Below are 21,978 nucleotides of genomic sequence, written 5' to 3'. Positions count from 1 at the left end.
GTCCCCGGGACAACCTCGCCTGGGCTCACCCACGGCCAGGCGCTCCGCGGAGGGCAGAAGCGGGCTGGGCCAGGCTCCTCAGCGCCAGGCCCGGGCCGCAGTGCCAACCCCGCAACGGCACTGGACATGCAAGAGTCGGCGTCAGTGCGCGTGAAGCCGGAGCATTATCAGGCTCAGCCAAACATGGCCCGGTTCTTGGGCTTTCCGCTCTTTCTGTGGGGCAGAGAGGGAAAGAGGCCTCGAGTCGTGCGGGCTCCAGGCTCCGGGCTCTGGGTGAGGCCTGATCCCTGCTCCCGCCCGGCCACCTTCATTCTCCAGTTGTATCCCCTGCCAGAGTCTGCAGCCTCTGGCCGCGGCGTGGTTGCCTGGGAAACGCTTGCGCCTGCGCAGGTCTTCCTAGGCGCTGGAGTCCGCCGGCGGCCTCGCCGCTGCCGGCCGCTCACGGAGGAACTACAATTCCCAGGAGACCGCGCGGTGGGTGGGGGCGGGGTAGTGGGCGGGGCATCGGCAGGCTAGGTTCTCTCCGCGCAGCGCCAGTCGCAGAGGAAGATGGCGCCGCGGAGGGTCAGGTCGGTTCTGCGCGGGCTCCCGGCGCTGCTACTGCTGCTGCTCTTCCTCGGGCCCTGGCCCGCGGCGAGCCACGGCGGCAAGTACTCGCGGGAGAAGAACCAGCCCAAACCGTCCCCGAAACGCGAGTCCGGAGAGGAGTTCCGCATGGAGAAGTTGAACCAGCTGTGGGAGAAGGCCCAGCGGGTGAGCGCGGCCCGCGGGCGGTGGAGCGGGGCCTGGGGGCGGGGGCCGTGGTTGGGGTCGTTGGAGCGGGGCCCAGGGGTCGGAGGCGGAGGGGGGCGCAGCCGGGGCACCTGTGCCTCACGCGTCCTGTCCTTGGCACAGCCTCCCCCAAGTGTCAGGTGGGGCGCCCCGACCCCTTCTGCAGCAGGAAAGGTACCCGCGCCGGGGACGACGCCGTGTGAAGCAGGTTGCGGCCGGCACCCCGAGGGTCAGTGTCGCCCTCCCCAGCCTGGGCGGCCTGCTGACCTGAGCGTAGGGACAGAACCTGGCTAGATCACAGGTCTCCTGCCTCCCGAGCCTTTGCCTGTTCCCTCAGCCTTATCTCCCTATGTGGGGGAACAAGAAAAACAAAATGTTGGGTAGAAAGACGTGTCCAGGGACAGAAGGAATCCCAGTAGCAAGCCCGTGCTTGTTCATTTGAGCGAGAAATGAGGAGGTGAGGAGATGGGATCGGTTTAGAGCACTTAAAACGCGACCTTGGGAATGCTGAAAGTCAGTCTTAACAGGGCGCTCAGCTGACCTCTCCTTCATTTGAGAGATGAGGGTACGGAGGCCCCGAGGGGAAAGGGCACCCCCAAGGTGGCTCGGCCGGTGGGGCCCCCCGGGACAACAGCTTCCTAATTGGTGCGTGACCCTGGGCCAGCTGCTCTCTTCATTAAGATACGGTTGCTTCATTTGTTAGGTGTTCCTGAAAACACCTGAAATGGGTGTTTTCGAACTATGCCGACCATCTGGGCCTCATTATCTCATCTCAAATGCAGGAGTCAGATTAGATCTCTGTCTCAATAGTCCAGTTTTAAGCATTCCTGAGTCTTTGAGAGGGAAGGTAAATGATTTGCAGAATAAGAAGGAACTTTTGGAACGAAAAGGGAGAGGAGAAACAGGTGGGGGACAGACAGACGGTTATAAGACTGCGTGGGGATGGGGATTGACGCCTGGGCATCAGCTCCACAGGCCCTTCCTGAACTGCTCCTGGGACGAGCAGTCAAGCCCCACGCCTAATGTTCAGCCTGCGGAGGTGGGAGAACGCTCTGGGCTGGAGCGGCAGGGCGGCTTCTTGGAGGAAGGGATTCTGGAGGGGCTGGGGACACGGCTGGGTTTGGATGTGTTGATGGCCTCCCAGCAGCAGGGAACAGGTGTGACCAGGAGCAGCCGAGATGCAGTGCTGCCTCCCCGTGCCCACTGCACTGGGCATCTGTTGAGTGGGTGGAGTCCCCCCTCCCCATGAGGAATGGGGAGCCCGAAATAGACTCCCTGACCAATTGGAGGTGGCGCTGAGGAAGTGCACTCGGGCCCAGGAACCCCAGCGGCTCCCTTTACTTTTGGGTGGTGGCCCAAGTCTTCCACCTGCTCTGCAGGGCCGCCCTGGTGCGCTCCACCTTACCTCCAGCCACCTCCAGCTGGTCCTCTGTCTTTGTCAGCCCAGGCCCCCTGCAGCAATACACCTGCCCTCAGGCTGCCCCTGCACTGGTCCGGCTACCCTCGGGCTGCCCCTGCACTGTCCCCCGGTGCTGGGTGCTCGCCTGACCAGTTTCAGTCTTGGGTCGGGTCATGTCTCCTGAACCTCCCTGAGGTTCACTGGGCACCATGGTAGGGCAAGCTGCTCACCTCCACTTTGGACTGAGCCTTGGACTAGATGATCTTTCTGGTCCCTTTAAGTCCTGAAGTTCTAGTTGTGTGGGCAAGTCTTTTTTGCTGAACAGAACGTGAAGTTCTTCAAGGGTGAGAGTGTTTTGGGGGATTTTGTGTGTCTTCCCCCCTTCCAGAGAGCCTGGTACTATGGCAGGCAGGCCTGCAGAGCCCATTCATCTTGATTTTCCTTCCAGATAACGGAAGCTTGGAGGGTGGCGGTGCTGTGAGGGTGTTCTATCCTGGAGCCAAGTGTGCAGGCGTCAGACCCGTCCGGGTCTTTTTGAGGTTCTCAGTGGCGGTAGCGCATCCCGGGTGGTCTTTGTGCTGTGGCTCTTGCTGCCGAGCGTGCCAGGGCCCAGGGTGGCCAGGAGGCAGGAGGAGCCACAGTCAGTTCGAACGTAGGGGCAGAGAATTGTTCGTGCAAACAGTCACTCCAGTCGGCTTCTTACCCCACCTGACTCGCTGCTCTAGGTAGGTATCAGACGGAGACGGGGTCTTGGATCGCCCCCTGGAAGATAACTGAGGTGAGGGCTGCTTTTTCAGAGAAGCACGTCCTGCCCTGTTCTGCAGCCACTGCTCTCAGCCTCCTGCGACCTGCGCTCATCAGCCAGGACGGTCTTGTCCTTTCTTTGGTTTGCTTCATGAAAACATCGTGTCCCTGTTTTCTGCATGTAAAGCCACATCCTGGCATATAGGAGTGCGTAGTGTGTCAGTAGGCATAGGGTGAAGGGAGCGTTTCAGGAAACCTTTGCCTTTGATGGGCTTGGGCTGTGAGACCTGCGTTGAGGTTGCCGCCAAGAAGATGCTGAGACCCGCTTTCATCAGGCGAGACCCGGCCGGGGGGTGCTGCTTCATCCTCTCCAGCAACTTGAATCTTGACTTTCTGTGACTCTCCCAGTTCCTCTTTCACAGGTGGGCTCCACTGTGTTGCAAGACTCCTGAGCAGAGGCTGTCCCTGGAGCTTTGGAGGTCGGAGGCCATGCAGAGCCCTTGTGCTCACAGACGCCTTCTGAGGACTCTGCCTCTTCAGAGCTCAGTGTGTTGTGTTGATGCTGAGGAGTAAGCTCCAGGGTCTGCATGGTCCAGCTGCGGCGCTCAGGGACACACTCGTGTACCTCTTGGCCTGGGCTGCACGGTGCCATGAGCTCGGAGTCCTTGGCCATAGGTCCTTAGTTTTTTTGGTTTTTTGTTTTTTTTTGAGACAGAGTCTCACTCTGTCGCCGAGGCTGGGGTGCAGTGGCATGATCTCGGCTCACTGCAACCTCCGCCTCCCAGGTTCAAGCGATTCTCGTGCCTCAGCCTCCTGAGTAGCTGGGATTACAGGCATGCACCACCATGCCCTGCTAATTTTTATATTTTTAGTAGAGACGGGGTTTCACCATGTTGGCCAGGCTGGTCTCGAACTCCTGGGCTCAAGTGATCCTCCCGCCTCTGCCTCCTAAAGTGTTGGGATTACAGGTGTAGTCCCAGGAGGCACCGCACGCAGATGGTCCTTAGTTCTGACATGAATGGTGACTGCAATGAGAGTGTGTGAAGCATCTTGTTCTCAGAGGTCTGACGAGTGGAAACTGAGGTCTGCAGAGAGGAGCCCTCAGAGCCCCACCCCAGCTCTCAAGCGTCCCCCCTGGCTTGAGAAGGGCCTCTGAGGATGGGCCAGCCAGTGGCCTCCATGGGCACCTAGGACTCGCCAGGCCAATGCATGACCTCACAGCAGCTCAAGGCGGGTACGGCTGTGCCCTTGTCCACGGAGCTCAGGTGGAAGGAGCTGGGGCACAGTGGCTGGGCTGGGACAGTGCATGCCACCTGCCGTGGTGAGACAGGTACAGCGTGCCAGGAAGCCTTGGTCACCGCCACAGCCTGCTCCTCATGGTGGGTGCCTTGCAGTCTGGCGCGGGCACTCAGGTGAGCGCTGGGAGGATGGCACATGCCCTCTGAAGAGGTGTTCCATTGGCGGTCCTGGTGGCATTGGAACCTGCCCAGCCTGAACTGTGCTGTGTGTGCAGGTTGACACCAGTGGTGTAGCTGTGGACCCTGGCCTGGGTTTCCTGGGGCGTTGAGAAGCAGCAGCAGGTTATTGGAAAGTTCCAGAAAGCTCTCCTGGCACGCGGGTGGTGCTGTGTGGGGAAGGGCCACTGCTGAGGTCCCGAGCAGTGCTGGGCCCTTGGGTCTGGTCAGGAGGACACGGTCGGCTCTGCTTGTGTCTGAGGACACAGGACCGGCGTCGTTTGATCAGCTGAGCCGGCTTTCTTGCCTGCATGTATACCCTGGTTGTTGATGATTTGCCTCGCTGCTTCATGTTTGACAGGTTCTTTTCTGCAGTTGGTTTCCACAGGGTACTTCTAACTTGATGCGTTAGCATTTAACTTGAGAGAGGTGAAAGAATCCAGACGTGGGGTCTGGGATCTGCACGTGACCTGCTGGTCTTCCTCTGTGCAGAGCTGGGGCTGCTTTCTGTGGTGGTGCTGCCAGGCTGGCCCCTTCCGCGCTGAGCACTGGCAGCCACACATCAGGGGAAAGGGAGCTGGCTTTTGTGAGACATGCGGTGTGAAATTTAGACCCCCTGTTGCCTGAGAGTTGGGGAATCAGAGGGAGAAAATGGGTTGCAGATTTTACAGCCCACGGAGCACCTGCCCTTGATTCTCCCAGCACCCTAGGGAGGCAGACAGGAAGCCAGTGAGGACCGCAAGTTACAGGGGTTGGTGCCTGGCTGTGAGCCTGCCAGGATGGGCCCAGGACTTCAGCAGCCCTGGGTCTTCAGCTCCGCTTTCCAGCAGGCAGCCCATGGGCAGTCATGGGACACCTGCGTCCTCTCCCCTGCAGCCAAAGAGGGCAGACCCGGGGCCCCTCAAGGCCAGCACACACTTGAGAGCATGGGCCTGAATTGCCTGCCCCAGGGTGCTGCTTCTGGCTCGGACCATCACTGTGGGCCTCGCATCTCAGACCCTCCCGGGCAGTGCAGCGCGGTAAGTAAGGCGCCTACAGGGTAGCAGCAGCCACGGGGAAGTAGAGATGGAAGCAGACCTGTTCCTCCAGGAGTTTGGGTCACAAACAAGATAGGCAGGTGTGGGCTCCCCCTCCTCCTGAGGCACAGACTGCCCCTCCTGAGAGTTCAGCGTCACTCAGGTGCCTCATTGTCCTGGGTCCTCCTGCTGGGAATGCTCAGATCAGACCTCAGGTCTCCTAGGGCCTTCCAGTGGACGCCGCAGGCGAGTGTCCAGGGCACAGAGGGGCACGGGGTAGAGCTCTGGGGAAAAGGGGCTGGGTGGATGGGGCTGGTTGGGGAAGAGGCACGCAGGTAGGGGTGTGTCGAAGGCTGCCAGGGAAAGGGTTTTCAGGTTGGGACAATCCTGGAAAGCAGCCCCTGCAGAGATGGGGGCTCAGAGCATCTACCAGGAGGGCCCAGACAAAAGACTGTCCTGGGACCACCCACCAAGGGTTAGAGAACCTTCTAGAGAATTAGAAGCTTTCCTCTGCCCTAGGCCCTGCCATTCATTTTGTGCCTACCGTTTGCTATCTTTTTACCATTGGGGATCTTGGCTCAGTAATCTGAATTCGTCCCTAACTAAATTTTAAACTCCTGGAGGGTGGGGCCTGTGTGGCTAGGGCAGCCGCGGAGTCAGGCTGGGCTTCTGAGAGAAGAGAGGGCGGAGCTGACAGCGCCAGCACCCAGCTGGAGACAGGGCCTGTGGTCAGGGATCTCCTTCCTCCCAGGCCCAACACAGACTGAGCTGCAGGGAGCAGGATGGGCTCAGTCTAGATACAGGCAGAGTGAGGCGAGGAGGTTCCGGAGTGTGAGATGTGCCAAACACACAGAATTGGCTTCGTGCGAGTCTTGAAAGAAACGTGTGCCCCTGCGCGGCGCGGACCTGAAGTCTGGGCCTCCTGAGGTCTCGGGCTGCAAGGCAGTGTGGGCCGCAAGCTGGCGCGGGCTGCGGGACACTGGGAAGGCAGCCGGCTCTTGACGCTTCCTGGGGATGTTCACTGTTTTACGTAAACTTTATTGAAATATAACACACATACTTTGGATACTAGCTTGTGTTGTATTTATGTTAGAAAATAGCTAATGAAATATAGATAAAAGATTAATATTTCAAACCTCTAAGGGAAAACAGACTCCATATTGAAACACACATGATCAGAGACAGGCGTTAGGTGATGGGCACCTGGAGCTCAGAGGCAGGAGCTGGGGTTCCCTCCTAGAGCCACGGGCAGCTCATGAGGACCAGCCCCGGGGGAATGTGAGAATGCAGGTGCTCAGGGAGGGGGACCCTCCTGAGAGCCGAGAGGTTTGGGGATCTGCACTGCACAGTGCCGAGCACTTCCTTTGCTGCAGGACTCCACAGAGCCTTTAATGCGCTGGCGTCACGACAGCCATGCGGTGCAGCCTCCCCAGTTAGCCAGGGACAGCACCCTGTCTCCGTGAACCCTGGTCCCACCTCATGACACGTTCTGGTTCACACAGCTGGGCCACTCTGCTCTGCACGGAAGAGCCTTCGCTTCCATGAAGGGCTCGCCTGCCCCAGCGCACGCCTCTTAGCGGCCGGGCCAGCCCCGAGGCCAGAGTTGATGAGAGCTGGCCGGTGGGTTTCCTTCTGCTGCTTGCCTCGGCCACCTGGCATTCTGGCCCAGTCATTCTGACGTGGGGACACTCTTGGCCTAAATCCTGTCTTTGCAACCAAAAAGCAGTGTGCCCAGCGGTCACCTCACTTTCTCCCTTCTCTCACCCAGGGTCCCAGAGCTGGGAGGGCAGGGGTGGGATGAAGGAAGCGTGGCCTGCCCTGCGGAGAGGGATGAGGGTGGGGCGGGGAAGTTCCTCAGCCCCAGTGCGGCAGCTCGTTCCGAGGCGCTGCCTGTGTGGTCTACGCCAGCAGGTAAGTGAGAGGGTGACAGATTCCTGCTCCAGAAGGATCTGGGGCTGTGTAAGAACCGTCTCAGCAAGACAGTTCGGATCATGGTACACTTGAGAGGTGGTGACTGAGGGTCTTTGGGAAATGAAGATGGGGCAGATCTGAGATTACAGTGATTTTTTTAAAAAGAACTTCTAGGTGTCTGTGTCCTTGCAATGTGTATCTGCAATGGTAATGCAGTGGGTATCTTCTTCCTGCTCTGTTTATCCGAGTGCCCGATGACTGTCCTCAGGTGCTAGGGTGGGGTGTCCTGTTACAGCCGGACAGGAATGAGCAGCCGCTGCTGGTGGGGAGCCCCCGATGGACTTGGGGTTTCCGGATCGTGTATACAGACAGGCCTAGAGACTGGTGTCCATGTTGAGTTCTTGTCTAAACCTGTGGGGTTTGAATCCTCCTGACAGTGACCCTGACTCCACCTCTTCCTGGTCTCCCAGAACCTCCCGGTGGCCAGCCTCCTCCGAGGTCAGTTTCCCGCTGTGTCCTGGTCCATCCTGCTCGTGGCTCACAGGCTCCTCCCCTTCGTTCGCAGCTGCATCTTCCTCCCGTGAGGCTGGCCGAGCTCCACGCTGATCTGAAGATACAGGAGAGGGACGAACTCGCCTGGAAGAAACTAAAGCTTGACGGCTTGGACGAAGATGGGGAGAAGGAAGCGAGACTCATACGCAACCTCAATGGTACGTTTGTTTCTTTCCTAATGCAGGTCGAGTATCCCTCTTCCTAAATGCTTGAGAGCGGCAGTATTTTGGAGGTCGGATTTTGTTTTTGGATTTGGGAATATTTGCATTATGCTTAATCAGGATATCCAAAACGAGCCTTTCCCTGAGCATCCTGAGTGCCCAGAAAGCTTAGGATTTGGGTTGGGGGCTCACCCTCATGAGGGAGGTGGCCACTGGCTTCAGTGATTGGGGGGCTAACCCTCATGAGGGATGGTGGCTGCTCGCCTCAGTGCTGTGGGCTACGCCTCTGACTCCTTGGCTTTTGGCCAAGGGGCCCATTGGGCACAGCCTGCGGGGGGCTCTCCTCCGAGCACAGATGCGCCCTTGGCTGTGGTCTCGGTTTGCTGTCACAGATGCCATTGGCACGCCAGAGGGAGGGCCAAGGCAGGGGCACTGGGTGCAGGAAGGGGCCGGAGGACAGCAGGAGGCTCTGTCACCCAGAGGAGGAAGCAGTCTCCCGTAGCATCTTGAAGTTTTGGGGACATACTCCAGATGTCATCAGAATGGACACTTAGTTGTGATGCGCTTAGTGAGCCCTCGTCCCTGTGGGTATTCAAGAAGAGGCAGGACAGTCGCCTGCTTGGTACCAGCATACGGAAGACAGGTGTGTCCTCAGAGCCAGGAGGGTTTTAAATGACAGAGTTGCGACTGTTCCTTTTGGACCCCTCTCCGCCGCCATCCTCCCTCACCACGGGCCCGTCGGCAGGGCACTGGCGGGCAGAGGACGCACAACAGGTGGGCCCGTGGGACTGGGGTTGGGGCTGCTCCGGAGAGTCGAGTGCTCAGCTGCCTGCTGTCAGCTATGTGTAGCAGCCCTAGGAGCTGCTGTGCCTCCACCCAACTGCTGCCCCTGGGCCTGACCCCAGGCACCCCTTCCCCAATCCCCTCCCCCGCTGCTCCCTGTGTGACCTGGGCCCCCGGCACAGTCCCCTGCCCCCCACCTCCGTTTCCTCCTCCTGTCTCACAGGACGGTGGTGTGAACCAAGTGGGATACTCCCCACTGTGGTGGGGGTGGGGGTGGCTGCCATCGCACTTGTTGCTGTCGTGAGGGTGGCCCCAGAGCCCTGGCCATGTCTGGAGTCTGCTGTAGCCCTGCTTTTCACACGCGCTGATGGCCTCAGGCATTGCAGCGCCCGGGTTGTCTCTGGTAAGGAGAGGAGGTATCTACGGAGTTCCTTCGTTAGGCCTGATGCTCTAACACCTACTCCTCAAAACTCGTTGTCGTCCCGTTTGACAGGCTCAGAGAGGGTGATTTGTCTGGAGTTGCAGAGCCGAGTAGTGCAGCAAAGATTTGGAGTCAGGGTTTTCTGACTCCTGAGCAGGTGGTCTGTTCCCAGCCACCCCTCTTCTCCCATTGGCAGGCATCAGCAGACATGTCATGTGGCTGCGCCCGGGTTAAAGACAGAGGGCCGGCTTCATTTTTGCTGGTTTATGCCACCATGTTCAAGAGTCTGGGTGAGACGTAAGCCAAGATACGGCGGCAGGGACTGCCTGGGGAACAGAGACATGGCTGAAACAATTCTGGATGGTTGCGTCCCCACCAGCGTGTCTAGTGGGCCATTCCCAAGGGCCAAGAAAGAGCCTGTCCTGGAGGTGCCCCCAGGAAGAAGGGACTGGCTATGCAGCAGGGCAGCATTCGGGGCCTGGAGGAGACAGAGCAGCTTGCAGGGGGCACAGAAGTGGGCTAAGAACCAGCTCCCTCCTGCAGGCCAGGCAGTGTCCTTGCAGGGTGTCCAGGTCTGTGGCCCAAGTGGAGCTGTCTTGTTTTCTGCCATTGCCTAGTGACCTGGCAGAAAACTTAGTGGGACTCTAGGAGCCGGCGTCCCAGAAGCAGACCCTGCCCACACTCAGGAGAGAGGCTCGTCCTGGCCAGTTCCCCGCCATCTTCTGGGTGTGGCCCCTGGACCCCCGAGGTCCCCCGTGCCATTATCAAGTCTGATACCATACCTGGGGGACCAGCCATAGCCAGGTGTGCCTGCCCTTGGCACCCTCCATGCTGAGGTCCACCCTGAGACAGACGGGCCACGCTCCACTCTGCCCTGCCCTGCTCTGCTCTGGGGTTCGCTCCTGTCCTCACCCCCACCGCGCCCCCAGGGCCACTTCACTCCCCAGGCAGGGAGTGTGGGGCGGCGTCCGTCCTCCCCAGGCAGGGAGTGTGGGGCGGCGTCCGTCCTCCCCAGGCAGGGGGTGTGGGGCGGCGTCCGTCCTCCCCAGGCAGGGGGTGTGGGGCGGCGTCTGTCCTCCCCAGGCAGGGGGTGTGGGGCGGCGTCCGACTTCCCCAGGCAGGGGGTGTGGGATGGTGTCCGTCCTCCCCAGAGGCAGGGGGTGTGGGATGGCGTCCGTCCTCCCCAGGCAGGGAGTGTGGGGCCGTGTTCATCCTCCCCAGGAGCTCTAAGGGCTCGGTGCTCCTGAGGCCGCCTCCAGCTTCAGTGCTCTGTGACTCCATTCCATGCAGAAGAACCCAGCACCTCCAGAATCCAGAACCTTCCATAGTCCCTGCTGCTGATCGCAGCCGTGGGCACTCTGCCTTTTGATGGGGTCTGACCAGCCACTTTGGGCTCTGGCTCAGAGCTTTTGGCTCCAACTAGGAAGGCTTGAGCCAGGCTAGTCTCAGAGCCCCAGGACATGGCCCACCCTCCCTGTCTCCCCCTCTCCTCCTCTCGGGCTCAGGGGTGCACGGCCTGGGGGTGTGACCTCAGTGCTGCTGAGCAGTGGCTGGACTTGGGGGTCTGGGCAGGACGGCCTTCACAGGCAGGCCTGGCACTGGTTTTCTAAGGCCAGGAGGCATCCAGGCCACTTTTTTTAAAAGTTTGTGTATTTTTGTATGTATTTATTTCATTTATTATCTCATCCCCCACAGCCGGTATTATTTATTTAATTATTTATTTATTTTAAAAGATGGGGTCTCACTTTGCTGCCCTGGCTGGTCTTGAACACCTGGGTTCAGACGGCCCTCCTGCCTTGGCCTCCCAAAGTGCTGGGATCACAGGCATGAGCCACCGCGCCCGGCCTAAAATAGTTATTTCAGGTATAAATTCCCTGCCATGGAAGACAGGCCCAGCATGTGGTTGAGCTTTGAAGCGTGCATCTACAGGACCCGTGCCCAGCGCCAGCAGCTCTTGACTGCTGTCAGGAGAGACGGCTTTCCTCAGGGACAAGACCACAGGCTGGTTTTTCACGCTTAGGAAGATCACAAGCGCTTCCAGGCTGGAACACGAGAAGCACATGCTGCGTGTGGCCTTGAGACCCCCATGGCCCAGGCTTCCAGACAGAATGAGACAGGAGGGATCAGAGCCCAGGGTGGTGTCGATGAGAAAGGAGGCCTGAGGCTTTCAGGGTGTCCCTCGAGCAGGGACAGTCCCCAGGGCTGGCAGTGACAGAGGATGGACCTTTGGGAGAGGTGCGGCGGGGGGGCCTGCTGAGCCCAGAGCATGTGGAGGCCCCGCTGGGAGTAGTTCTGTCCAGTAGGGTCACGGGTGAAGGCCCAGAGGAGGCGCTGGGGTCCAGGAGTCACCATCTGGGTGAAGAGGTCCTCGGGGTGAGGGGAATTGTGAGGCGAAGGGAGGCTCCGAGCCCAGCATCTTGGGAGAGGCCTACTCGGGGCCCTATCGGCCCGGAGGGGAAGGCAGGACCCCATTCTGTGGGAGGCGGGGCCCTGGGAGAATTCCCCCAGCCCCCAGGAAAGGGCGGGCAGGCAAGCCCACCGCCCGCTAAGGAGGCGGGTGGGGTTGCGTGGGCCCCGGATTCCAGGGGACCTAGTAGAGGGCCTGTCACACAGAGCCACAGCACAGGACTTGGAAGTGGGAACTGGGGCCTGGGGAGAGCTACTGCCGTGGAGGGCGAAGCCAGCCCCCAGGCTCTGCTGTCACATCCCAAGTGCAGGACTTGTCCGCAGCTGAGTCCTGTCGGCACCAGGGCCCGCGTCGAGCGCCTGCTTTCATATCATGTTGGTGGCAGCGTGTGGTGACAGACACAGCCCACAGATGCCAGGTCCCCCCTAGGGAAGCGGGGCTAGGGGAGCACCACGTGGGCAGATCCTAGAGGGCTCCCCGAGTGGCTGGGCCACAGCACACTGCAGACTATTTATTCCTCCTGGCTGCTACCAGTAACTTTTTGTTAGAAGCTGCTGACACTGACGTTTCTCCTTTAGAAACTGTTTTTCCTCCCAATAAATATAAGACGTGTGCTGTCAGAAAGCCCTGCCACCCTGCACACTCTGCAGGTGGCCTCTGTCCTGTGGTCCTTAGAGTTTTTGCCCTATGGCAGCAGGTGAGGCTGCAAATTTTGTTCTTGAAAATCTGTGCAGCTGGTCGCTAAAGACGGGCCAATCGGTAACCACTCTTACAGCCCAGCCCACCAGCTGCTTTCGACAGCTGCGTCTCAGGGGGACACAGCTTGATGGAGGACTCCAGCCGGTGTGTCCCTGGTAGGAAAGAGGGAGGTCCTGGGGGTGTCCTATGAGTCGCCAGACCCGTTCCTAAGCGCTGGGAGACCACAGACCCCACGCTTGTTTACATTCTTGTTCTCCCCCAGATCTCCAGTGGTCATCCAGGAAACAGGTGAAAGGAAACTACTGGAAAATGAGAGACAAACCTGTCTCACCCACCGTGGCAACCCAGATGTGTTGGCTGTTGACTGTTTTTCACAGGAAACCATATCAAATAGAACCTCCCCTCTCTCCTAGTCATCTTGGCCAAGTATGGTCTGGACGGGAAGAAGGACGCTCGGCAGGTGACCAGCAACTCCCTCAGTGGCACCCAGGAAGATGGGCTGGATGACCCCAGGCTGGAAAAGCTGTGGCATAAGGTACTCTTCGATTGTTTGCATACCTTGCAGAATTGGTGCCGTTACGTTGAGTGTTAAGGCGGGGGCTGTGAGGGGCAGTCTCTGCTCTGCATGGGAGCCGGGGTTTGGGAAAGTCTCAGGAAGACGGTGGCTTCCTAAGGAAGCCATTCCACTGTCGTTCTGTGAATCTTTTCAGCTTTCCTGTTTAGAAGATTCCTTGCTCTTTGAGTAAAGGAGCTCTGTTTGGCCTGCAGCTGTCAGACCTTCAGCTCAGGTCACGTGTGGTTAGGGATGGTGACGTAGCATGGGCTGCGTTCTTTACTCCGTGTCGGATTTTTAATGTAGTGAGTGGTGCCGTGGACGTGCCTCTGTGATTAGAAAGGTGCCCTCGTGTGTGGGGCTGGGCTTTCACCCTGTGCCTGGGAAGGGTGCGGGGGCCTGGTGCGGGGCCAGGCGCTGGGACCCAGCAGGGCCTGGTGGGCCGTGGCAGGGTGTTTACCTGCCGCAGCTCCCCCATTTCCAGCGGCTCCTGCTCCAGAACAGTTTCTCTGGATCACATTGATTTGGGGTCAACAGTTAGACTTCTTGTACTAGCCCAGTCTCAGCTCATTGTCCTTGGCCAGGAGAGATGGAGCCGGTAGAAGGGGGCAGAGAGGGAGAGAGGGCCCTGTGTGGCCTCCCTGGACGTGTGTGAGCCACGTCACCCCACAACCAGGAGGCAGGTGGGATGACAATGAGGGGCTGGCAGAGGTCCCCCTAGGAAGGTAGCCTTGCTGTCCTCACCACCTGCAGCCGGGAGAGCCAGGCAAGCCCGGGGTCACCGGGCTGCTGCCCTGTCCCCCTCCTTGGGATCTTCTGCTCCCCACCCCAGCCAGCTCGGTAGCCGTCCCCTGTTGAGCCTGGACACGTCCAGGAGAAGGGTGGTTGCCTGCCGGCAGCTCTTCTCCGGTTTGTTTTTTGTTTTCCTGCCCTTCGTGAGGCCAAGAACCTGGCCCGGCACTCACATAGGCAAGGGCCTGCCTGGCCATGAGGAGTGGTCGGCTGAAGAGCGGCCCTGGCCACACGAGCCCGCGGCGGGTTCACTCCAGGCCTTGTTTCCCTCTTAGGCGAAGACCTCTGGGAAATTCTCCAGCGAAGAACTGGACAAGCTCTGGCGGGAGTTCCTGCATCACAAAGAGAAAGTTCACGAGTACAACGTCCTGCTGGAGACCCTGAGCAGGACCGAAGGTGCACCCTGCCCCCACCCCCTCCTGCCCTCTGCCCCACCCCCTCCTGCCCCCCACCCCTCCTGCACCTGAGGCTCGTTGTGCTCAGTGGGCAGCCTCGGCTCCCCTGGGGAACACGGCAGGGGCAGGGAGGCAGCACCAGACGCCCTCTCCCAGGGTTCCACCGGACTTGTGAGTGGGGAGGTTGCTGTGCAGGCAGGGCTGGCTCTGGGAGTCGCCCGCCTGCATTGGATGAACCAAGTCCCACCGGCGCCTGTCCCCACCATGGGCACAGCTGCTGCCTTTGTCAGACCTGAGCTTCGCTGATGGGTCCTTCATTCTGGACTCGTGACCCTCCCCAAATGTGTGACTTTCCCACCCTACAAAGCTGGAGTAAAATGGAGGGTGACCCAGCAGAGAGGGGGCAGGGCAGGGGTCCAGAGTCAGCCCCCAGGGGACCTGGTGCCCCAGCTGTCACCGCCAGGCGCCACTTGGTGCGCGTGTCCCGGCGTCTCGCCTGTCTCGCCTGGAAAGGAAGCTGTGCCAACGGTCGTTTCTGCGGCGCTGCAGGACCGCGGAAGGGGGACATTTTCAGCCCAGAAATGAGAGCAAGTTTGAGCTCCCCAGCAGTGGGCGTTCTAGACAGTGGTCTGGGCAGGCAGGGCGAGGACTCCCAGCCTCATGGCATCCTGCCTTCGGTTTTACAGAAATCCACGAGAACGTCATTAGCCCCTCGGACCTGAGCGACATCAAGGGCAACGTCCTGCACAGCAGGCACACGGAGCTGAAGGAGAAGCTGCGCAGCATCAACCAGGGCCTGGACCGCCTGCGCAGGGTCAGCCACCAGGGCTACAGCACTGAGGCCGGTGAGTGCCCGCCCGGGACTGTTGGTTCCTGAGGGTGGGGCCGTCTCTGGTTGTGTTTTGGGGACAAGCAGGCAGGTGCTTGTAGCGACGGGAACCTGGGCCTGTGCACGCAGCGGAGACCCTCGGCGCGCTCAGTCTACCCAGGGGTGGTCACAGGCCTCGCTCCCAGGAGCTGCTCCGTGAAGGTCACTCGCCGTCCCCAGCCTTGTACCTGGAGACTTGCGGAGGGCAGTGGCGGCAGCGGGCCTGGGAGCAGCCCTTCCCAGCATCTCCCCAGCCTCAGGAGCACGGCCCCTCCCATGCTGCTGTTGGCCAAGAACAGAGACCACTTGTCAAACACAGCTCTGTCTCCATCTCATGCCACCCACACTGTCCATCAGTCCCCTTCAGCCCAGCAGGGGCAGGACGCCCGCTGAGGCCACAGAGCTTGTGGCTCCATCTCAGCAGCTCATCTCCCTCCACTGCAGGCCCTCAGTGGCCAGGCTCTGCACCACTGCTTCTTGCCCCGGACCCGGGCCAGAGCCTTGTGCAGGGTTTACCAGAAGCCTGCTGGCCTCACTCACACAGCTTCCGATTCTGTACCTCATCCTCCACGTGCACACTGAGCGCCAGCTGCACGCCAGGCACTGCTCTAGGCTCGAGGAGGCAGCAGCCGCCAGGAGATGGCATCTGTGCCCTCATGGTGATAAGACAGCAGGGCTGGTCTCTGTCCCTGGTGCCAGGCAGAGCCACCGCCTCGTCTCCAGGATGGTCTGGCCAGAGGCAGCCTCCAGCACAGCAGTCAAATGTGTCCACGCGGGCCCAGGTCCCCTTGGTTGGCTGTGCTGCTGTCACCTGAGTGCCCTTGGGCAAGACCCCTCACCACCCACCCCCAAACCCAGGCTCCCTTAGCCTGACCTGGTGCTGGTGACTGTGTCAGCTGTAGGCTTTTGGCCGTAGTGTTGGGGGCTGGACCACCTTGTAGGCCTGCGATGCAGTTTGCTGAGTGCCTGTGCTGGAGAGACCCGGATGAGCCTGGCTATAGTCCATGCAGGAAAGGGCAACTCAGCCCCACACACTCCTCTTCCCACCTCGGGCTGTCCCCAAGGCAGTTGTGTCCAGCGGCTCCTGCAGTTCTCTTGCAGGTCTGCCAGGGCCTTCCAGCAAGCCCCACCAGCCCAGGGTCCTCAGGGTCCTGAGCAGGAAGCGGTCAGCAGAGGACGGAGCAGGGGCCACTGTTGCGGGGCTCCATGGGCAGGCGGCTCTGGACTACTCGCTCCTGGATGGAGAGTGGTGACAGCCCCGGAGTCTCTCACTGCGTCCCTTCGTGAGCACCAGGGTCCAGGAGCCGTCTTGGTTTGTTTGGCTCCTCCCAGGAGCCCGAATGTTTGACTTTCACGAGCACAACATCCTGCTGGAGACCCTGAGCAGGACCGAAGGGAAACAGCCTGTGCCTGCGTCTGGACCTGGCTGAACTTGCAGGCGCCCCCACCCGAGGTCCCGAGCAGCCTCTGCACACAGGCCACGTCCATCCTCTGCCTCCTGCTTCAGAGGCAGCCAAGGCGGGCTGTGGCACTTCCCAGGCTCTGATGGAGGCAGGTGTTTCTGGACACAAAGGAGAAGCAGTTGTTTGGCCAAGGGGACAGAGAAGCCACATTTCAGCAAGGTCATGTGAGCTACTGAGCAGATGCCCTCTGTGCGCCATAAGACTTTGAGTGCACGCACCCGTGTTTCACACACATGCAGGTCGCGCCTGCAAACCCTCATAGGCTCCACGCACACTCAGCGTGGTTGCCGCGGGGCTGGCTGTGGTGTGCACCCCGGGTGCTGCTGAGGCCACTCTTGCTCCTCCCCTGCAGAGTTCGAGGAGCCCAGGGTGATTGACCTGTGGGACCTAGCGCAGTCCGCCAACCTCACGGACAAGGAGCTGGAGGCGTTCCGGGTAAGGCAACACGGCCCTCTCCTTCTAGCTCTCTCCTGTGGTGAAGATTCTCTTGCAGTTTCCGGGTAAGGAAACACGGCCCTCTCCTCCGAGCTCGCTCTCTCAAGATTCTCGCAGTTTCTTCCTTAACCACTCGGTGAACCTGCTTGCGTTTTCCTTCTCATCTGCGTGGGAACTCGTGTTTCAGGGGCGGGGCCAGGCTCTGGAGGGAGGGGCTTTGGTTCTTTTGTCCGTGTCCACGTCTGAGCGTGGCCTTGGTGCGGGTACTGTGGATGGTCAACAGTTGGTCGGGACCCAGCCACAGCCTGGGGGGAGGGGACCAAGGACACTACCGGGATCGTTTAGGGGTGTCACCGCTTCCTGAGATGGAGGCCCAGGGAGGGAAGGAGACCACCTCAGGTGGCAGGGGCTCCTGGGGCGTGTGGAGTGCCAGATCATTCTGAGGGTGGAGAATTCATCAGCTCGGTGAGCACCCAGCAGGGCTGTGAGGAGTGGGGAGTCCAGCGGGGGTCCTGGGTGGGCAGCCTTGGGTATGGTATCCGGCCGTGAGTTCACCCAGGGTCCCTATAGCTGGTGTCTGTTGGGAGGGAGGTGGGTGTGGTCCTGCCCTCATAGGACTTGGGACTTTCCTGGCCCCAGGAAGGGCCCTTAGCACCTCCCCCAGAAAGGGGTCAGGAGCTTCCCTCTGGGGCTGGGGCACCTTAGCTGGCCGCAGGCATGTGCATGGGGCTTGGCAGGTGGGGCCACATGGAGGGCCCTGGGTCTGGAGCGTGGGGTCAAGGCAGGGCAGGGCGCCTACAGGAGCAGGGACAGAGCTGCAGTCCAGCAGCAGTGGAGCCCAGGCAGGCTGGGGGCAGGATGCAGAGGCAGCCACCACAGAAGCACAGCCCCTGGACATGGGGTCTGGCTGGGAACGAGCTGGAGGCCCCCCAGATTCGGGGGGCGGGGGTGCCATTTGCAGAGACAAGGAAGGGGTCGGCTTAGGGCTGCCGAGGAGGCGCGGGCTGGGACCCGTTGCTAGTGTGATGGCCTCCCAGCTGCCGCCCCCTCATTGCCCATGTCACCACAAGGCCTGTCCTGCCCCGGGTATGGCGCCGTCCCTTGGCGTCCTTGCAGTTCACCCGGGACCACAAGATGGCGTGGCGAGCACGGGGAGGGAACACTCACCTATGGAAACCTTGTTCCAGGAGGAGCTCAAGCACTTCGAAGCCAAAATCGAGAAGCACAACCACTACCAGAAGCAGCTGGAGATTGCGCACGAGAAGCTGAGGCACGCAGAGAGCGTGGGCGACGGCGAGCGTGTGAGCCGCAGCCGCGAGAAGCACGCCCTGCTGGAGGGGCGGACCAAGGAGCTGGGCTACACGGTGCGCACGGGTTCCAGGACCAGGGAGGCCACAGTTCCCCTGCAGGAAAGATGAGGCCGCCCACATGCAGCTCAGGGCTTCCTGTAGATGGGGTGTGGGCCCCACGCTGTTGTCTTCCCTGTCCGAGTTGAACCCCAGGGCCACAAGTGTGTGGGGCACTGAAGGCCACAGCAGCCATGCTAGGGGCGCCCCCCGGGCTTGTAGTGCAGTCCCCTGACCCTCAGGTGTGAGCGCAGGCCCCGGCAGGCCACTGCCTCGTCCTCCTGTGACCAGGATGGGGCGTGACCTGGATACCCACAGCCAGCCCATGAGTCAGGGCACTCTCCAGCCCTTGAGACAGGCGAGCCCCCTTCCCCACAGCCCCTGGGATGTGAGGGGAGGAGGGGCAGAGCCCAGGAGAAGCCGAAGCCAGCGCACAGCCTTGCCACAGAGGCACAGAAAACCTTGGAAGCTCATGCCAAGTTCTTTCTGGAGGGAGCTGGGGCTCAGGAGCCCCATCTGTGCCTTTTAAACTTTGAACTGCAGGCATGTGTTACCGATTCAAAAATAGGAAAGGCCTAAAAAATAAATGAAGGTAGAAGTTCTGATAGGAGAGGGTGGTGCGGGTCTGCCTGGCAGAATGTGCAGGAGAGCAGCCTGTGGCCCTTGCCCATGGGCAGGAGCTCAGGTCCAGGGTGAGCACCACCATGTGGGGTTTGCAGGGCGCTCCCGTGAGACGCGGGGATGGAATGCTAGCGTGCACCTAGCTTCACCTGACCACGGCAAAGCTCGGTGTTGGTTAAGAAAGCCGTGTGGCACTGCCTGAGGCACCCGCACCGTTGGGGCAGAGGTCAGGGCCGCTGAGAGAAGGGACCTTCGGTGAGTTATTCACCCTGAGCCACGGGCTCCTATGTGGAGAGGGAGGTGGCGCCCACGAGCAGGGTTTTGTGAGAATCTGGGGAGAGCTACAGTGACCCCGGCCCAGGCTGGGCTGACGCAGCACCTGCTGCCACTGGGGTGGTATCTGTGGGGCTGCTCTGGGCTGTTGTGATGTGAGGAGCTGGAGGTCCCTCTCCTTCCCTCCCAGGCCCTGAGGAGGAAGGCGCCTTTCCCAGAGCTCTGTCCCAGTCTCTCTGGTCATTGCTTTTAAAAATAACACTGTGGGGCTGGGCACAGTGGCTCACACCTGTAATCCCAGCACTTTGGGAGGCTGAGGTGGGTGGATCATCTGAGCTCAGGAGTTCGAGACCAGCCTGGGCAACGTGGTAGAACCCCATCTCTACCAAAAATAGAAAAAATTAGCCGGGCGTGGCGGTGGGCACCTGTAGTCCTAAGTACATGGGAGGCTGAGGTGGGAGGATCACTTGAGCCTGGGAGGCAGAGGTTGCAGTGAGCTGAGATCATGCCACTGCACTCCAGCCTGGGTGACAGAGCGAGACCCTTTCAGTAAGTAAATAAATAACACCATGGGCCTATCACAGAGACCCTGAGCTTTCCACTTCAGCATGAACTGCTCCTGGCTGGTGGCTCTTAGCGTTCTTTGGTGGGATTTTCTAGTTAGCACTGAGCTGCTTTTGTGATTTGAGCATTTCTGGATGGGTGTGGAATTGGAAAGTCAGATGTGCAGGGCTTGCGCCTTTTCCTTTTGGATCGCGCGTCTCCTGACGTGAGGCTGAGCTCACAGAGCTGGCCTCGAGGCGCGCTGTCCCCAGCTGATGAGACGTTTCTGTCCACAGGTGAAGAAGCATCTGCAGGACCTGTCCAGCAGGATCTCCAGAGCTCGGCACAACGAACTCTGAAGGCATTGGGGAGCCCAGCCCGGCAGGGAAGAGGCCAGCGTGAAGGACCTGGGCTCTTGGCCGTGGCATTTCCGTGGACAGCCCGCCGTCAGGGTGGCTGGGGCTGGCACGGGTGTCGAGGCAGGAAGGATTGTTTCTGGTGACTGCAGCCGCTGCCGTCGCGACACAGGGCTTGGTGGTGGTAGCATTTGGGTCTGAGATCGGCCCAGCTCTCTGACTGAAGGGGCTTGGCTTCCACTCAGCATCAGCGTGGCAGTCACCACCCCAGTGAGGACCTCGATGTCCAGCTGCTGTCAGGTCTGATAGTCCTCTGCTAAAACAACACGATTTACATAAAAAATCTTACACATCTGCCACCGGAAATACTATGCACAGAGTCCTTAAAAAATAGAGTGCAGTATTTAAACCACCCGCTTGTTGGCTGGTCACTAAGTGTCCTGGTGGCTGGGGCCGGAGCCAGTGCTTGTGAAGGGATCGCGTCATAGCCAGCTTCCCCTCTGGGCCCCGTGGGTCTTTGCAGCCAACCTCCTTTTCCCGTGAGACGGCCCGGCCTGATTTAAAGCCAAGAGCGCTTGAGTTGAGTTTGAGGGGAAGATGTGGAGCGTGTGGTTCTGTGGACAGTCAGAGACTGTGGCCTGGGGGCAGCGTCTTTCAACTCTCACCTCTGCAGCTCAAGGACCTCAGGAGACCCCAGCAAACCTGCAGGGCCTCCGTGTCCCTAAGTGTGCTGTGTAAATGCCCCATCTCACGGGGGAGAGACAGCCATGGAGGCCTTCCTCTGACCATAGCTGATGGAGTGGCGGTTGCTCAGGTCCGGCTCCGAGCATGTTCCCGTGTCTGAGCCTGGAAGAGGCTCGGGTCTGGCTCCGAGCGTGGTTCCCTTCCCGTGTCTGAGCCTGGAAGAGGCTCGGGTCCGGCTCTGGGTGTGGTTCCCGTGTCTGAGCCTGGAAGAGGCTCCACCAGGCGTATTGTGTTTTGACTGCAGCTGGATCTTGGCTTGACTGTTTAGATCTGCCAAACATCCGCTAAGCTATCATTTCTGAGAAAGGTCAAGGCTAGAGGCAGCATGTCGGGAGTTGGTGCATCAGGGTTGGAAGGGCCCCAGGGTACAGCATGTGGGTGCCTGTTCCTATGTGGACTTGTGTGTGTGTGGCTGGTGGGGCGGGGGGTGGATTCTGGTTCTTTTTTTTCCCATTATCCTGAGAGCCTTAAGGTACTCAGTGTGTTGGTAAGACTCAGCCCTGTCATCTAGCAGAAGCGTGTTCCTTTTCATTGCTGTATAGTATTCCATTGCATGACTGTCCTGTGCTCTGATTTTAATGCACTTTATTGTGGGTGGATATTTGAGTTGCTTCCTTTCTGGGGTAATAACACTCACTTGGAAATAGCTGTGGTGAACACTCGTGTGGGGGTGGGGGTGGGGGCCGACTCTGGGAGCACCTAATGGATCTTACAAAGTGTATTGTCCAAGTATAGAGATGATTCCAAAGTGGTTGGACTGTGTTTCTTTCTCCCAGCTGGGTGGAAGGAGAACACTAGTGGATTGTTGAGACTTGGTGCTCGGTATTTTTAATTATGGACAGCCTGGCTGGCGTTTTGTGGTGTCTAATTGCGGAGTAGCGTGTCTTACTGTATAATGGCCTCTTTTGTATATGGGAGACCATGGTGTTGAGGGGAGGCAGTTACACAAAAAGCCCAGATACCCAGTGTTAGTTCCATGGGTGTGGCTGGTCATGGTGTGCACTCACGAAGGATGTAGGTGATGCCCTCCACTCCGCAGAGCCAGTCCCACAGGGGTACCCATTCTGACTCCTACCACCGCAGCTCCCTACCTCCCGCCTGCCATGGGTTCCACGTGCATGGCTCTGGGCAGTCTGTGTCTTTGCGTGCGTCTGTGTATGTCTGCGTGTATCTGCTTACATTTGCTCAGCATCTGAGATTCACCCAGGCTTTTGCGTGGATCAGCGGCAGACTCCTGATTGCCGCGTGGCGGCCTGTTGTGTGGGTGTGTT

At 59.7% G+C, this 21,978-nt stretch overlaps 1 protein-coding gene across 2 annotated transcripts; it reads left to right on the top strand.

Moving 5' to 3' along the window:
- Positions 1-374: 374 nt before the first annotated feature.
- On the top strand, positions 375-20,375 carry LRPAP1 (LDL receptor related protein associated protein 1). 2 transcript variants are annotated; one of them, XM_031007070.3, is made up of 8 exons: positions 375-753; positions 7,861-8,005; positions 12,732-12,853; positions 13,939-14,059; positions 14,745-14,903; positions 16,742-16,824; positions 18,012-18,188; positions 19,904-20,375. In XM_031007070.3, exons 1-8 carry the CDS (start codon positions 550-552, stop codon positions 19,964-19,966), a joined length of 1,074 nt encoding a protein of 357 aa, XP_030862930.3. In that variant the 5' UTR covers positions 375-549; the 3' UTR covers positions 19,967-20,375. The 2 variants fall into 2 exon arrangements, with proteins under 2 accessions (XP_030862930.3, XP_063561234.1); XM_063705164.1 differs by lacking the exon at positions 19,904-20,375 and adding an exon at positions 18,890-19,128 and having other exon boundaries at positions 524-753.
- Positions 20,376-21,978: the final 1,603 nt, after the last annotated feature.

This window comes from Gorilla gorilla, chromosome 3, assembly GCF_029281585.2.
Source record: "Gorilla gorilla gorilla isolate KB3781 chromosome 3, NHGRI_mGorGor1-v2.1_pri, whole genome shotgun sequence".
NCBI classification, from domain to species: domain Eukaryota; kingdom Metazoa; phylum Chordata; class Mammalia; order Primates; family Hominidae; genus Gorilla; species Gorilla gorilla.
Note: the sequence above shows the minus strand (reverse complement) of the source record. Positions and strands in the feature narration are given on the sequence as shown.

Coding starts and splice junctions, on each gene's coding strand:
- LRPAP1 (XM_031007070.3), top strand. CDS start 550: ATGGCGCCGCGGAGGGTCAGGTCGGTTCTGCGCGGGCTCCCGGCGCTG. Junction 14,904..16,741: donor GGGCTACAGCACTGAGGCCG/GTGAGTGCCCGC, acceptor CCTCCCCTGCAG/AGTTCGAGGAGCCCAGGGTG. Junction 16,825..18,011: donor AGGAGCTGGAGGCGTTCCGG/GTAAGGCAACAC, acceptor ACCTTGTTCCAG/GAGGAGCTCAAGCACTTCGA.